This window comes from Falco rusticolus, chromosome 2 (genome assembly GCF_015220075.1).
Source record: "Falco rusticolus isolate bFalRus1 chromosome 2, bFalRus1.pri, whole genome shotgun sequence".
NCBI classification, from domain to species: Eukaryota; Metazoa; Chordata; class Aves; order Falconiformes; family Falconidae; genus Falco; species Falco rusticolus.
Genome location: NC_051188.1, coordinates 78,114,070 through 78,131,881, shown reverse-complemented (window position 1 = coordinate 78,131,881; position 17,812 = coordinate 78,114,070). Strand labels below are relative to the sequence as shown.

Here is a 17,812-nt window from a genome sequence, read left to right as displayed (position 1 = left end):
GGATCCCCTGCATGTGGGAAGTTGGAAGCACTCGCTTCTATCAAGCACAAAGTGAAGGAACGACGAGGGCAGAGACCCTCTTTTTCAAAGCAGCAGCTGTGACTTCAGTCCCTGAAACAGCCAGGGGAAATGGTGCCATTTTGCAGGTGGGCAAATCTTAAAGCATTGCTCAAAGAAGGAACACAGTATACTCTAGTCTTCATGAGGGACAAACCTTCACACTGTAAGAACATCCCAAATTATTTCGTTGGTGTCTTAGGGACTTGAAAGAGCAGCTTACCAATGTCTCTCCTGTATCGGGGAGCTCAAAATGGTACGCCCACATAAGCCAGTCACTTCAGTAAGTCACTGCTACCCAGAGCCTTCGTGGCTGCAGGTGGAGCGGGGGAGAAGGGAAGGGACTGCCATTGCAAGCCGTGCTGTCACCAAGCTTCACCCCGGGCCTGCCATGCTCTGCATGCACCAGGCACAGCTCCTCCTTATCCCCCACAGCTGCTATCGTCTGTTCACCTGCCTCTAAGCTCAGGTCTGCTCCCTTTTGCCCTAGTTCTCACCTGCACCTCACTGTGATGGAGTTGTTCTTTGATGGAGGCGTTGGAAGGTTTTGGTGGCAAGGGGCCTCAGGAACTCTCTAGTCCAAGCCTCTGCTCCCAGCAGAGCTAACTCCACAGTTAGGCCATTTGCACAGGGCCTCATCAAATCAAATTCTGGGTATCTCCAAGGATAGAGATTTCACAAGCTCCCTGCAGACCTGCCAGTGAGATGTACCTCACCAGTGAGTTTTTCGTCACTTAATGGGAAACATTCATGCTGAGGAAGCACCAGGACCGCCAGTGTTACTCCTAACGATTCAGCCTCTAGTCTGCATAATTACAGCAATTAGATACTACAGTCTATAGCAGTCTAATTAAAAACCCGTGTCTGCAAATTTGGCCTGAGAATAACTGTTCAATTATTTTCCTGGAGAAACTCTGAAATGGCCATTGGTCCCTTGCTAAGAGTATTCAGGACAAATCAACGAAGTGATTTTTAAAGGTTTCAGTCAACCCAGGTTTTGTACATCTTAGGCAGTGTATTCATTAATGGTGTCCTAGTTTCAGTTGGGATAGAGTTGATTTTCTTCCTAGTAGCTGGTACAGTGCTGTGCTTTGGATTTAGTGTAAAAATAATGTTGATAGCACACTGATGGTTTAGTTGTTGCTAAGTAGTGCTTACTCTAAGGCAAGGGCTTTTCAGTCTCCCATGCTCTGCCAGTGAGGAGGTGCACAAGAAGGCAGGAGGAAGCAGAGCCAGGACAGCTGACCTGAACTAGCCAAAGGGATATTCCATACCCCAGAACGTCATGCTCAGTGTATAAACTGGAGGGTGTTGGCTGGGAGGGGCAGATTGCTGCTCAGGGACTGGCAGGGCATCGGTCAGCAGGTGGTGAGCAATTGTATCGTGCATCACTTTTTTTCTCCTGGGTTTCATTCCTTTCTCTCTTTTTGTTACCTCCCTTTTCGTCATCATCATCATCATTATTATCATTAACTTCAGTTTTTAAATTGTTCTTATCTCAACCCATGGGGTATACGTTTTTCCAATTCTCCCCCCCATCAGCTGTGTGGTACTTAGCTGCTGGCTGCAGTTAAACCACAACAAATGGATTCATGATAAATTATTGAAAAATTCATTTTTCATTCAGTCAATAGCTGAGAATATGCTCTATTGTTTCACACAAAAGAGATATTTGATAGTTGTATAAATGGAACCAGAGCCCAATCTCAGTTACGACAATGCAACCAGAGCCTCAGTGAACGCACTCAGGGCATAGGGTCTGTAATCTCATTGCTCCAATGTCAACATCATTTTCTAATTCCGAGATCACATTTAATCCTAGGCAGTGTATATCTAACCAGGTTTGTGCCAAGAATTGTTCTTTAATATAAACAGCTCCTCTCTTTCCTCCCACCACATGAACTTACAGACAAGAGCCTTTTCATTCTTTGTTTTGCAGGATTATACAAACCTAGCTTTCCTGGTACTTTGTATGATTGACACTGAGTTCTCTCATGTTTAGAAAAAAATTTTACAAAAAATTTCCACCTTCCTGGGTTATGTTACCTCTACCATGCACCTCGTTCTCCAAAGTATATCTGTGTGTGAGCCATAAACATTAAATGAAAAGCAAACTCAACTTCCACTGATAGTTAAAAGAGCCAGATAAGATACAGTAAAACATATTTCTGTTCAAATTAAATGGCTCATTTTTTCCAGCAGTATTTATTCAAAGTTCTCTTCAGACTTGTAAAGGAAAACTGAAATGCTTTAAAACATGAAGCAACTTGAAGACAAACTCAGTAACTGAATCTATGTGCATAGTTTAATATATTGCTTTACAAACAGTTAACCCAACAAAATGCTTAAAAGCCATTTCCTCTCTTTCCTGTTTGTCACTTTCTGAACGTTAGGGATTGGCCACCTCTGTGGATGGTATCATTTACAGAGCTCTGGGTTTTCTAATCAATGTGCACTGATGAAGTGCATTCCAGCTACCATGTGATAGATACAGCCATGAACAAAATTCCTTAGAGTTAACACAAAAATGTATTTACTTGCTCATGAAACAGGAACTGCAGTACTTACCTACACAGCTCCTCTGAAAGCAAGCTGATGTCTGTGCATTGGTCATTTATTTCCATGCCTGTACAAACACTTTATTTTTCTAAGGAGCCATGGATCTGAATAAATGTTGTGACTTTCATTACACTTCTAGCTGTTAATTAATCATTTGCTACGAGATCATGGCTGTGAGTTCCATTATAATCTTGAAATTTATCCCTAAACATGAATTATCAGTGATCACCAGCTCTAAAAATACATGGTTAATATTGCTTTTGTTTTCTTCAGACAGTCAGGACAGTATAGGCAGGTAGGTATGAGTTATTCCTTTATTTATATAATATAATATAATTATTTTTTAACAGTCCATAGGTATGATGGAATCTACATCTTCTTCCATCAACCATATCTGCTGGAGCAATAGATGGCTCTTCACTGACTTTTGTGAGCTAGGGAATATGTCCATAAGCCTTGGATGGGGATCCTGTGGGTGGCAGGAGGACTGAGGAGCAGGACATAGCTCAATCTTGCCTCCATTTAGATCTCAGTAAAGCCCCAGCACAACCAAAACAGGAGCTTCACAAGCCTTCTCCACCTGCTGCCAAAACGTTTTCAATGGTTTTAACTTTGCCTCTATATTTTTGCTTTTATTCTTTATCCTGCAATAGCACATGAGGTCCTGAACCAACTGTGCGTTCCATTGTCCAACCCATGTACAAACACTGATAAAGTAACTTGTGTAAGGTCAAAGAGGACATTCATGACAGAAATGGGATCTAAAGCCAGTTTTACCAGTATCTTAAGCCAGTGCTGTAAGTCCTTTTGCTGGACCTCGCTTCTTGCACTAAGATGAAAATTTTAGTGCCAGTTTCATTTACGTACTGCTTAAAAAATATCTTGCAGATGGTTGCTTTCAGACAGATTAAGGCCTCAGGCTAGATTGTCGTTGCACTTTACAGGAATTACATGTTCAGCTCTTAACAGCTGGTTTAACATCTGCTTCCCCACACACAATCAATAGAAATCTCACCCAGGCAAATATAATCTTTTCAACAGGGAAATGTTAGGCTGTCTTCATGATGCTGCATTACCCCTTGACTCTTGAAGAACAAAGCTGAGTTAAGACACATTCTCTGAGGTACAACACTAAATATTTATAAAGCAGCCACTAGTGGTGAAAGTTTGCTTAAACTGGTAAGTATTTATGGTATTTCAGTTGCTCGGTCCTTCCCAACAGTGTGCAAAGTATACAGCAACTCCTTTATGAGCTGTGTACTCCCTCCTCTGTCACACAAATTCACTGTCGCATCACTGTGGGTTTTGAAGAGATGAAAACGCATCTTGTTCCCTGGATGATGCCTGCACTGAGGGAACATCATTTGCCAAAGAACCACTCTTGCCCTCTGTCACCAATGTTTTTTCTTCCATGCTTGAACTAACTCTAAAAGACCACTTTTTCATGCTGAAGATTCCAGCAACAAGGGCATTGAGACATGGCTACCTTCTTTTCCTTCCTTCCTCTGCAGACTCCGACTTTCCTCTTTTGTAAGTGACCTATTTGGATGCAGCATAGTGAAGGACAGGATGGGCTTATCCTTTTGCCATAATGATGACTTTTTTTTTTTCAGCCTCATTATCGTATTTCAAAATAATCTTCCCCTCTATACCCATAACACCCTTCCATAAGCACTGCCTTTTATCCTCCAGGTTCTGTGTCTAGTCTATGTCTTCCTCCCTTGCTTCTCTGTTGTTTCTGTTTGAACATCTATGTTTTTTTCCTTCCAGTCTGTTTTAAATCTCTTTATTATTTCACTCTTTCTTTAGTTTCTTGCTCACCCCACCTTGTCTTCTGCCTTCCCTGTCTCATCGCTGGCCCCCTGTTCCAGCAACAGCTCTGTAATAGATTGTTTTGGATTTGTTAAGATTTTTCTTCAACACATCTCAAGTTTGTTTCAAAAAACAACAGCTTTGCGGCTGAGCTTTTTGAAAAACAAAATGGGTTAGAGCTTGTCAAAGCCTGCAGAGGACTAGCTTGTTTGCTTATGTTAACAAGACTTTTAAAATGCTTATAGGATGTTTCTGTCAAGTAATACTGATCTACTGGTACTCAGCAACACATATTTCCACCCACTTGCACACAAACCTCTCCACAGCCCTCAGCTGTGACTTCCCATCTCTTCTCTTCTTCACTGTTTGACAGCTGTCCCTGGCAGACTCTTTTGGCTCTGCTGCTGGACTATTCTCCTCCTGCACTCTTGTCTCCAGTAGCAAGAATCCCCAGGCTGGAAGCACCACAGCACCACCACCAATATCCTGACAGCAGACTAGGACCTTGCACTGCACGTCGACCCTCCGTTCTGCAATGTTCTCTCTGCTAAAGGGCATGTTGTGCCCACCCAGGAGGATGCTCAACTCAGCTGTGCCATGCAGCCATCTCGGCAGCCTAGCTCCACCACCCACCCTTGCAACTTATGACATCCTGAAAGCAGCAATAATTCTTTCAAGAGCAACACTTGCCTCTCACAATACACATTTTCTCTTTGCTTTGGGGTGTCCTCCCATGGCTGCACCACACAGTGTGGGCAATATCTGCTACCCCAGTACAGCTTACATGTGGAGCAATAAAACACCCACTGCAGACATGTTTTACATCAGTGAATAGTAATAGAAATCCTCTAAAGCAATGCAGTCCTCTGCTCTGGATGCTTAGGAAGGCAGTGCAAGAAACAGGACAAATAAGAATTGATGCTTCCTTGTTACAACTTCTCAGTGTCCAAAAATAAGAGATCTAGGGACTTCCTGAGCCAATGCTTGCATCTTCACATATGGAACTACCCTCCACATTTATTTCTAGCTTTTTTCAGCCTATTCATAATTTGGTATCCCCCATATCCAGCAACCATGAGCTTTACTATTTAATTACATACTGTGAGGAAAAGTACATTCTTTGGTTTACCTTAAATCTTCTTTCGGCTAGTTTTACTGGTTGCCACTAGTTCTTTTTGTTATGAGAAACTATGAATAACCATTTCACCATTCACTCCCATATAATTAATTATTTTAATAAATATTTACTCTTTCTTCTTTTTCACAAAAAGAAAAATATTCCAGTCTTATGAATGCCTCCTCATATCTTTGATCACCTCTGTCACACTTTATACCTTTCCCAGACCTAATATATCCTTTTTGAAATGAAGGGGCTAACAAAACATCCAGTGTTCAAGATGCAAGCTTTCTGTAAATTTATGCAATTCCAGGTTTCATTGTGTTTCCCTTGCTGAAGACACTAAACAGTGAAATTCTCTTTTTCAGCAATTTACTCTTTTTTTCAAGGTACCAACTCTATTCCCCCACGAGACATCTTCAGTTAAGTGATGTTTTGCATTGAATGTTTTCTGCTCCTTTATTACTTACTCACTTGGCATCATGACATTTTCTGGCAAATCTTCCTAGTCTCTTTTTGGAATTGGCTGCCCTAAGTAATTCTGCACCACCTGCAAAGTCTGCCACCTCCCATTTCACTCCTCTTCACTAAGTTGTTTAAGAGCTTGTTGAATACCGTACATCCCTGTGCAACTCTGCTGGGAATACCACTCAGCTCAGAAAACTCCACATTTATTCCTGCATTATGTTTCCTTTCACCAATTATTAAGCCATGACAATACTTTTCCTTTCATCCACTGCAGCTCCGTCATTTCAGAGCCTGTTAAAACCCCAGCTAAACAACAACAATAAAAAAAAAAAAACCCCAAACCTCTGCCTTGTCTCCCTTACCAAACTAGTCACTTTATATTCACATTTTCTTTAAAGCTTTGCCACCAAGATACCTTGTATCTGAATTCACTTTGAAATTCTGGCATGTGAAACGTAAACTGGAGGCAAACCAGCAAAACTGCAATTTGCACATATTTCTGGAATCAGCTGCTGATACTGAGTTCTCTACAGATGCCCCATCAACAGCAGTCCCAAACAGACAGGAGGAAGATGGACAGAAGGAGAAGGAGAAATAAGTTGGACACCCCTGTTCACTACAAGTGAGAGAGGGCAGCCTCCCCATCTCTTCCCCATCCCACCCACTGCTCGCTCCTGCATACAGAAGCCCACTCTAAGCCATTAAATCATTCAGGCTTGAAATGCAAACTTAACCATTTCAAACAGTTTGAGTAATCCCCCTCTGGGACTGACTGTTCAGTCTGATATCACCAGTAACTGCCATTTACACGACTTTAAAATTAGTTCACGTACTTTGTCCACAGTGGCTCATTTCACAGGTTATGAATGTGTCCTACCTGGTAGCAAGGTAGTTAAGATGAGAGGAAGTAAAATTAATTTCTGGAACCTCTCCATTGGAGCATTCTCTCCTGGTCCCTAAGGCAGAAAGCCACCAGCGATCACTGCATACTTGAGAAGTAGCTGAAGGGCAGAACTTATCAAAAAACTCGCTGAGCTGCTGCTTTGCGTCCTGTGATAAAATGTGACGTTATGTGACCTGTATTACCAACAAGAGGAGAAGGTGAAATAAGGGAGGGTTTGAAAGGAAAGCAGTATCTTTTCTCAAAACAACTGTTTCAAAGAAGTAGAGGAGCTTTCTTCAGCAGAGAAAACTCCCCCTGTGGACCTTGCATCTCTCACGCCTTTAGTCCCTCCTGGCTATTACAACAAAACTGCTTCAGGATTGACCATGTCAGGGCAGCTCCATCTGCATCATTAAAGTTAATCATGAGCAGCTGGGAAAAATAATTCTGTAAGCTGGCTGCAACTGGATGTGTATTGTGAATGCGCCATCCGTGTCACCAGTGACAACCTGGCAGGCTGATGAACACTGTGCTCCATCACTTATTGTCATGCAGGGCAACTGCACAGGGCGCCAGCCACTGCGCTGAGGTTGGAGGGGCACAGACCTCCATTCAGAGGGGTTGTTATCCCCACCTTAATGCCTCCTGCACCAGGCAGCCTTCTGGAGAGGAAGTGGGAATGTATCCCGATGCACCACTACTCCCAAAAAGTTTGGTCTGATGTTTTTCTCTGTGCTTTACTCCAAAACTAGGATTCTTGCTCATACATTTCCAGGGAAAGCCTGGTACCATCATTGCTGTGGCAGTCCCATCAGGCCTTTGCCACACAGGAGCCACCCCAGCCAGGAGAAATGGCTCCTGCCACCCTGGCATCTCCTTCCCACCTGCCTTGTGGCAAGGATGAGAAACACCAAATCTCCTCCCAGCTCCCCAGACTGAACACCCAGAAAGGCTGCTAGTGCAAAGAGGGTCTCCAGAATTATTTCTCTGAACCTGAAAGCACCTCTTACACCTCAAAATAAAACACCACCAGCTCTTCACCATGGTCTGAGATAAGATACAGAGCTTGGATGAGAGCCACCACCTTATTTCTGCATTTTCTGCTTTTTCACTGTTTGTGATTCATTTGTGCGATATTATTCTCTTCCCCCTCAAAATATGTGGGAGAGAGTTTGACTGTGCTGCTTGGTTTACAAACTTCTCAGCTGGGAAACTGAAGCTTGCCTTCATGAAAGGGACACAAGCAAGAGGATGTGGGTTTTGTGGCCAGCCCAGATTTCTTGTCCGGAAAGTGGTTTTGATTTCAGGGGTGTTCTTTGTGGCTCTCTGTGCAATGCATAAATATTAGTATCACCACAGAGAAACCCTGAGTCTCCTGTACAAGCATACTTTTTAAACTGCGCTTTTGCTAAAACCAAAACCACACCAAGACACAAAACACAAAAGCCCTGGCCCAGGTGTTTTGCTGCCCTTAAGCAAGCAATTAATTTTGCAGTTTTGCGCAAAATCCCTATATTAATTTGGAGCAGCACCTTTGCGAAGACAGCAGTGGAGGGCTGGAACAGGGGTGGGTGGCAGTGCCTTTCACAGGATGTCCACGTGGGAGGAATGCCCCGTACCCAGAACTTCCCTGCCTGCTGTATCACTGCAACCAATTAAAAACATCTTTGCTGTCTTTCCAAACATGTTCAGCTGCAGCATGAAGCAATATTGGAGCTCTGTTCACTGCTTGGTGCTTTCAGCAGGGGGTCTTGCTGAGTTTACTGCAGCAATTGCGACCTGTCTGGCTTAGCTGGTAGCTTGCTCCACATTTTCTCATTTTGCAAGCTTTCAGTTTGCCTTGCAAACTTAAGGGACAGCTTTGTCAACTAATCAACATTTTAAGCTGAACCTGTGGGCTGATTTCTTCACCTGTGTGTTGGGAGGGGGGCTAGTTTGTAGGCTGGCTTGGGTTCACTCAGGGCATTTTGAAGGGTTTTAGTTTTTTTCTCCCTTCCATGTTTCATGTGCAGAGGGGTGCCCAGCCGGCAGCTGAGGTGGGATGGTCACCATGAACAGTTTGGAGGGATTTCTCCTTGCTCTGTCACTGTGATAGCTCTTAGCACATACACAAATCAGTCACTAGTTTTTAAGAGTTCGTATTATCTGTCCTGTTAAGTGAAACCACCCAAGTAAAGCAGCAGGAAACAAATCCAAAAGTCAGGGCCATGCCCTTTTCCAGGAAGCTGAGTTCCCAGGCAGGATCTACAGGCCTGGAGAGGACCCCGGCGGCCAGGGCAGCAGCCTTCAAGCCTCCACTTACAAATCTGGCTGCTCCGATGCTAGCTGAGGTGAGCAAACTTTTATGGAGAAGAATAAACTTGTTCGAATCTTACATCCAAATTCAGGCCAAAATCAGTAAATAGTTTGGGGTGACGTAAAGCGAGATGAGAGAGGCAGGGATCTATAACATTTTGTTTTATTTAGTTTCAAAATGGACTTTGAAAGGGCCAGGAAATATAACCCGATCCCCAGATGAAACAGGATATTTTGGCTGATGATGAATTAAATACCTGGGGCTTGGCCTGAGCTGCTTTTCACCTTCCCCGCAGGTGTGCGGGGTAACGTGCATTGCCAGCCCTGCCGTGCGAGGCTCTGAGCTTACTCCCTCCTGCATCCAGGCCAGAGGTAAGGGGCTAATATAGATAACACCGCCCTAAAGGAGCAGCGGCGGGACCTGGCCGGGCACAGCGCAGGCCTCGGGTGCTTTGGGCTGCCCCTGAGGAGGCGCACACCTGCCCCAAGGCCGGGAAGCACGGCAGGGGACAGCGGTAACCCGGCCTGGGGTGGGCTTCCCCGCTGAGGCGGCAGCAGGGGAGAGGGTTAAATTATCTTTCAGCTGCCAGCTCCTTCTGCTGCGGATAATGGCTCCGGAGGGGTTACCTGGATCTCTTCCCCAGGCGCCGAGAGGGTGTCTCCCACTGCTTTCCTTTTGGCGACGGGCCCTGCTCGCACCCTCGGCCCGGCAGGCGCAGGAGGAGGCCGGCGGCGTTCAAGCGAGGAGCCCCGGCCAGCCCGCGCCTTCTCGCCCCAAGGAAACCTCCCCCCGGCGGCGGGGCGGCTGCCCGAGGCGCTGCGGGGAGGGAGCACCCGGCTGCCGGGCCGCGGGGCACAGGCCAGCCCTGACACTGTCCCCGTGGCGCGGTGAGGTAAGGGCTGCCTTACCCCCGCCCCAAGGCGCCTATCGCCGTGTTAATATTTAACCGGCCGCGCAGGAGGAAGCGAGGCACGGCCGGTGACACGCCGGCGGGAGCAAACTTCCCGCAGTCCCGACCCAAGAAGCTGGCTGGGCGCTGCCGCCCGGTCCCTCGGCAGAGGGCGGCCCCTGCCCGGCCGGGATGGCCCCGCGGCACGGCGGGAGGAGCCGCGATCGTTTCCCCAGTTTGTAACGGCGCAGGTGGCCGCGGCTGGCACCAACGGGGGAGCTGGCCCCGCTGTTAGAGCAGTGCAGGCAGCACAGCACAGCACCCACGGGTGGGCCCGGCGCCAGCAGGGTGCTGCCACCCACAGCCGGGGGCGTTGGGGTCCGGCCGCAGCCCCTGTCAGGGTGAGGGGCTGAGCCAGGGCCAGGGACCGCCCCGGGGGGACCAGTCAGGAGCTGAAGGAGATAGGGACAGGGACAGGGCGGTGCCAGGGGCCCATCCAGGGGACAAGGTCAGAGGCAGGGACAAGGTCAGAGGCAGGGACAGGGCAGGCTGTGGCATTCGTGGGGCAGGGGCTGGTGGCCCTGTGGGGCTGTGGGGCTGACACGGGGCCCCGGGCAGGTGGGGGAGCCCCGGGCAGGTGGGGGAGCCCCGGGGGGCTGCCAAGGGAGGGACAGCCCCACTGGTGCCCTCAGGGCCTCAGCAAAATGGGCCCTTTATAAACAGCTGGTCAGAAAACTGAATTGGTTTTACATCTTTTAATGGAATACACAGGCACCAAGAAATTCCACACACCCCCTCTATTTTTGTAGTCCCTTACCTCCCTTCATTTTTTATTTTGAGGCATTTTTTATGCTATATCAAGAAAATGTTTGTTAAAGCATTTCATTCAATTCTGTAACATTTTGTATCCATTTGCTCTGTTAAATCACACCATTTCCTGCCACTTTGGCAATTGTGTGTGTTCACCGAAGCTGCCGCGTTGCCTCATGAGAGATGCTCTTTCAATGGCTGCAGCCTTCGTCTTCCTCTGAGAGCTGAACTACACCCTTTGCATTAGGCCAGCGTTGGTCAGGGAGTTGAACTGATGTGACACATCAGGAGGTTTTTATGATGAGTCCATCTGCCAGGAAGCTTAAATCATAAAGAAGGGACATAAGTTTCCTGGACTCTATCTCCTACAAAGCACAGTAACAGTTCTAGCAAGTAGAACTTAATGCCACACTGGCTCAAAATGAAAAGGTTCAGTTTTGCAAAGGGAAATGAAACATTCTGTTTGGGGCATTTTGATCAGTTTCCAAAATTAAATTTCAAAAACTTTGCTTTATTAGAAAAAATATTGCCCTAACTTGTTAAAAAAAGAAAGCAATGAAATCTGCAGGAAGTTTTTTTGACCAGTTAAAAGTTTTTCTTTCTGCTTGCTTGCTTTTACAAACATATCTTTTTTTTTTTTTTTAAGTCTAAAATCTCACTCTCGTCCCACCAACATCCCTGCTTTCGTAACAGTATTCTTGAAATACCTTCTATATAGTTATGTCCAAATGTAGCTAGAGGAAGAAAAGTGATGACATCTAATAAGGAAATTCCATCTCTGGTTGCCCAAGTAGGAAAAGTGCAGAAAGTTTACATGGATTGACTGGGATTTCAGCTTGAATTAATAATTATTTCAGCTTGAATTAATAAAGATATCTTCATAAAAATGCTTTGGAAAGGGTAATAGCTGCTTTTAAAACTTATACAAAACTACTATCTGGCACTACTGACAAAAGATCGGCTCTATTATCTTTGTAGTTGCTCTTCAGGTAGATTTAAGTTGCTATTAGATCACCCCTTAATCTCTTCTCTGCCAGAATAAAGCCTTGCTCCCTCAGCACCTCCTCGCCAGTGGTGTGCTCTAGACCCTTGTCCACTTGATGTCCTGCCACCGGACCCTCTCTGGCTTCTCTACATCCTTTTTTAAATGAGGTGCACAAAACCACACACAGATTTCCAGATGTTTCTGCTAGAGGAGAATTTCAGTTTCTCTGAATTTGCTGGCAACACTTCTCCGAATGTTCCCTAGTACCATATTTGCAACGAGAGGGCGTTGTTGGCTTGTATTCACCCTGGTGTACATTTCACCCAGCTCTCTTCATCAAGATTTCTATTCACTGTCACTCAGGTGGTACCACTGCAGCCTATACCTCGAGGTTGTTGTGCCTCATGTGCAGGACTTCATGCTTCTTCATGCTGGATTTCATGATGTTTCTGTTGGCCCAGTCCTCAGACTTAATAAAGGTTTCTTTGGATGTCATATTGCTGCACCTATGGTGCACCCTGCTGCACAGGGTAATCAGCTGTCACTTTACCACACTGCAGTCTGTCATGGTCTCTAGATTAGCCACATCCTTAAACGTGTACGCACATAAAGATGCGTACACCACTCTGCTGGCCCCCATCACAGACATTTCATTCCCATCCCTTCAGCACAGAGAGGACAAGTTGAAGGCCACAACGAGGTGTGTTGTGGACTTGAGCATCCACCATGTTTACAACCTGCTCGGGATCTGACCCCGGATCAGATCAGGAGAGCACTTGGCACCTCCACTCATACGTTCGCTGGCTTGGCTTCATCAGCTGAAATCCTCCCGGGTGAATCTGGTGCACAGCAACTGGATTCAAATGTCCTTTTCTTTCCCTGTGGCTGCTTCAGCAGCCAACACATGTATTAATATTTTATTAATTACTTATTACTGCCTTTGTTAGTTCCTTCCTTAATTTGACTTTCCTAATGAACTGCGATATCGTGATGAATACTACCTTTGGCATAGCTTAGGATGTGCATGGGATAAGACATTACATAGCATGACAAAGTGTCCGAATCCCCAACTGCTGAGAACAACGTGCATGTGCAAGGTTATCCATGTTCATGACTACTCAAAAGAACAGGTCCTAAGATCTGATGCAAATGGAAAATCATTTTGTGAATCATCAGCCTGCATACCAGGCAGATTCCTACCTCCCACTCCCATTTTCTCTAGGCGCTTCTTTCCAGTTCTTCCTTTTTCTTCTGCCCATGAGTAGGAGGATTTTTGCCCCTTTTTGTTTCCCCAAAAACACTACCAAACTCATTTTTGCACACCATATAATTTCTTCTGTCTGGTGTGTAGACTGTGTAAACTGCTAGAGCAGGTCTCAGTAATTTTTGTTCTGAGGTGTGTTAGTCTGGAACATATGTCTATACAGCTTGCTGTGCAAACCCACGCAAGAAGTTCCAAGTGAAATGGACTTTCTGAGAGTGGTGTAGTGAAACATTCTGTAATTGTCATTGTGGCTGTCAGTGTCATTTATTTATTTTTTTCTTATGGGAGAATTGGACAAATTGTCATGATGGAAAATGAAGAACATTTAGACACCTTCATTTGTAGATTACTTCTAATAAGTAAAAACACAGCAGAGGAAATCACCAGTCCCTAAACTTCCACGCTGTACATTATCTTATTTAGCTGAGTCAAAGAAAAAACATGATCAGATGATGCAAGCATTGCAATAGAAGAGAAAAGGCACTGACAAAAACAACGTTAAAGCTGATTTGAGGTCAGTGCTAGAAACAGGAATAAAATTTTTTATTTCCGCTTGAAAAGTGATCTGAACATTACAAAGATTTTGAGAAATGGCTGCCTATTAAAAAATAAATGTTCTTTTCTCTAGTAAAGAACAGAAAATTGAAATGTCTAGAAAAAACTAAGGCAGGAGACAGTCTGACCTAGTGACTGAATTTGATGTCTCTTGATGCCTGCAGGATGTTTCTCTCTAGTAGCCAGTCAGGCCAAAGAGACGCTAAGCCAACTCCACCTCCTTTTTTCCGTCTCTTTCTATGCCCTTACTCCTTTCCTCAACTGTTTGCCAAAATACTTGGTGCTCTGAAAGGCATGTTTCTCATTCAAAACAGATTTTATTAGCGTTAGCTATAGAAGTCTAAGTGAGACACAGGCCTCTCTCCTTCACTCACAAGCTTTAGTTTTTAAAATCTTTTAATTAATCTGTTAATATAATGAAGACTCATCACAGTTTTAAGCTTTGATTTGCATTTTTCTTTAATCAGAACCCTAGGGCAAAAGCTCCAGAAATAACAGGGCTGTGCCATTTCCTTTTTGTATTATTTATGTGAATGTTCAGATGCATTTTTCCCCACATTGTTGCCACTTTGTGGGGTATGAGAGCTCTGGACACCCCTTTCTTCTTTCATTATCAAGCATGGCAAAGACTCAGTGCAGTCTGGGATCCTTGCTGTCTTCTACATAGATATTATTTATGTGAAAAATTAGGATACTTCAAATGTGCCTAACCCATGTCGCACAAAAAATGTTGTAATATTTCTGTCCATTTTAAATGAAACCTCAGTTTGTAAAAGATGGTTTGCTGAGTGACCAAACAAGAATTAATGGACAGACAGATATTAACTATCTGAAAGATACTGCTTCCTGTGACATCCCCATGGAATAGTTGATGCGATATGAAGTGGCGTTGTGCGAGCACTTCCAGAGAAGCTACAATCCTTATGAATACCGGTAACTATACACAGATGCAGGGCCCCATCCTCAGCTGTTGCTAGCCAGCTAAGCCACAGGCACCTGTCCTAAACTATTTATCAAGAGTTTTTTCTGTTGTCATTGAAGTTATAAAGGCACTGCCAAATGATGCTTCACCTATCTTGATACAGGAGTCTAAGGCAGGCAAGATATGTCACCCTTTGGTAAGGCCTGCCTCATTATTTTAACTACAGAGTAGTCTGAAAGACTGGGTTAGACTGGACATGCTGGTTTAGGCTGCAAAAGCTAGTTGAGGCCAATCCCACCACCAGAGGATGCTTCTCGTTGATCTGAGGAATCCTGTTTTATCTCTTACCTAGGAAGGCAGGTCATCTTTTTCTTGACTTAAAGTTTCATGAAGTGGTGCTGGGTAAATCCTCAAAAACCTTGTAACACCAATATAGCTCATCTGATTATTTCATTTAGTGGGGTTTTTTTCTTGCTGATTTTATAAAGACATAGCTCTATGAAGAATTGCTGTGGGCCCTTAATGAAGGAATGTTTGGATATAATCTTCCAGACTTTCACACACAGGAGGCCACAGGATTAAACACTTTATTAGCATTAATATCCTTGCAGTTTTTATTTGGACTTAATAAATTTGACTAACTGTAATGTAGTTGTCCAGTACTTTCCTGCCAGCGCTCCTTCTGAACTGCATTCCATGTTTCCCCTTTGGCAGGTGCATTCCTCCTCCCCAGCACTGAAATCAGTGATGAGTTGTAGCTGGTAGTAAAATAAAAATGTCATAATTCAGGGAACATAGATGAACACATTCATCATGAAGTCCAGGCAAAAATAGGTAAGTAAGAAAGTTTATGACAGAATGAAAGAAGATGGCAGCTTTGGTGCTGTTAGGAAGAGTGTAAATCTAAGAAGGAAATTTTTAGTGCTCTCTAATACATCAGTTCCCCTGGCAACATTTTCTTTAGCTTTAGAAATGTTTTGTTCCTGGTCCAAACAGCTTAATTGATGTGGTTATCATTCACTTTATTCTAAGGAACTTTGCAATGTATGATAGCGTGCCAAGAAAGTGTAAACATCACTCCCTACACTCATTATAATCACTATTACATTTTTCATTATTGCTTAGGGTGATGATTTTAGACTCCCTCCTGAGCTTTATGTGCACAGCCAGATTCTTCAAGGAGTTCAGGCAAAGTGCAAATCTATCAGAGCTCCTTTACCTTTGTGCTCAACAGTTACCAGCCAGTGTATGGTAAGTCCAGCTCTGGACATGTCAGATGAACAATGCACAAGCCTGGTCAGTGATATGCGCACACAAGCACTATGCCCAGGGCTCCAAATCCCACAGGACTTCCCTGGTAAAGCCAGGAAAACTACCATGGGACTATGAAATCATATTCCTTTTCTTTCTTTCCTGATGAATTTGCAAGATTGCCAGTTATAAGGAAGGTTAATACTTACACCTCTGAAAATAGAATATTAATGAATATTCCCTAAATGACCTGCAGGCATGATCCAAACTGACACTGCAATGATGAGAGAGCAGATTATCACCGTAGAAGTAGGCATTATATTGGAAGATCTGGGTCTTTTTTGCATTTTCATGAAATACATCCTTTTGACTGACATCGTACTGCTCCCTTTGGGCATTCAGTTAAGATCACCAAGTAGAAATGGCAGAGCTTTTTTCTTAGAAAGAAATGTCTCCTATGCACTGTATCTGTGACACCGAGTCTGTGACTGAAAGCTGCCCTTTTGCAGTAAGAGAACATAAGTCCCTGGCAGAGATGGGTTCAGATACTCAGTTTCTCTTTATGTGGCAGAGTAATGGAAGTGTTCATGATCACTGCTGTACTTTGGCTTTCCCTTAGAGAGGAGCAGTAAACTTTACTTTGATATTTGGCCATTTCCTTTGCAACGCTTCTGTATAAAATAAGATTTCCTAAAAGCTTAGGGAACTGGTGAGCACTGAAAGATCTCAAGAGTATAGTAAAGACTGCTATGTTTGCAGGGTAAGGTTTCCAGTCCCCTATTCTCCCCTATCCCATACATATCCATTCCTTCAGCAAAGTTGGAGAAGGCAGTAATGCCCAGTTACAGCGGCCTCCAGCAGCAAATCTCCTGCCACTTGAGTTACACGTGCAAGACATGCAGGGTTTGGCCTCAGCATAAGGGGGTGGCATCCCCAAAATGGGCTGGGGGGAGGGGGGGTGAGAACAGAGGTGCATTGCATATCTTTGCCCTCAGCACTGAGCTCTCCCTGCCACCAACAAGTGCTGCTATTCTGCTGCCTCCTCACCCGCAGCAGGAACAAGCTGCGTTACTCACGCACACTGCGGCTCACTCCCACTCCTGCCTCACAGCTCAGCTCACTCTTCTTAATTTCCTCATTGAACCTTTACTAGCAGAAGCACATGTAAAGGCTGCACGTCCCTTTATGTACTGGAGTCAAACATTTACTTACAACTGCTGTTCCAGCAATAACAATTAAATTAAACATGAAGGGAATTGAGCTGCCTGAAAGATCTACAAGCTGGAGGTGTAAATCACACCACATAACTAATTTATGACATTCTGCGCCTACAGCTGTACGCTGACAGTTTGTAAGTGTAAAGGCGGCTGTGATTTCTGAGTGCTTTTGGTGACGAAAGAATAGGAAGCTGATTACATGGGCCTTTATCCCTGCACGAAAAGTCTTAAATTAAACGAGGTCAAGCTAGGTCAGTAGCTGAGTGCAAGGGATGTTATGTACATGGCTCAGTTGGCGAGATTCTAAAAAGGGACTTGGATTTCTTTTTTCCCCCCCAAAATAATGCATTTTCAAATTTGTGAAACATAAGGCAACAATAAGGTTACTTTTCAATCATTGAAATTGTCCAATTACGTTTTTCAGTGAAAATGTACTTGGTGAACTTTCCAGGAGAGCCTTAAAACCACTCTATTACTAGGCTTTGAAAAAAACTATTTGCTCAGCGAGAACATGTGCAAATTCAAGTCTGTTTTTTCAGTCTGTATCTCCTATGTACTGCATATACTTAAGTCCTGTGGCTCAGATGCTTTCCTCTACCCAGTGCGATAATATTTGTAGATACTTCTGGAAATACGTTGGTGGAATGAACTAATGAATTTAAGTCCCACTGCAAACAAACAAGCAAAATGTAGCATAAGGGTAAGCAAGGAAAAAACATACACTAAA

General features: G+C 44.3%; 1 protein-coding gene across 3 annotated transcripts in view; it reads right to left on the bottom strand.

The window, feature by feature from the left end:
- IGSF5 (immunoglobulin superfamily member 5) overlaps positions 1-10,103 on the bottom strand; it is a 34,315-nt gene extending 24,212 nt beyond the window's left edge. For 2 of the 3 annotated variants that reach the window (XM_037376792.1, XM_037376794.1), the window contains exons 1-2: positions 9,819-10,101; positions 6,891-7,090 (exon numbers count right to left, since the gene is read on the bottom strand). In XM_037376792.1, coding sequence (XP_037232689.1) covers positions 6,891-6,948 — 58 coding nt within the window. In that variant the 5' untranslated portion in view covers positions 6,949-7,090; positions 9,819-10,101. Of the gene's footprint in view, positions 1-6,890; positions 7,091-9,818 lie in introns of all 3 variants that reach the window. The other variant, XM_037376793.1, reaches the window with a different exon arrangement.
- Positions 10,104-17,812: the final 7,709 nt, after the last annotated feature.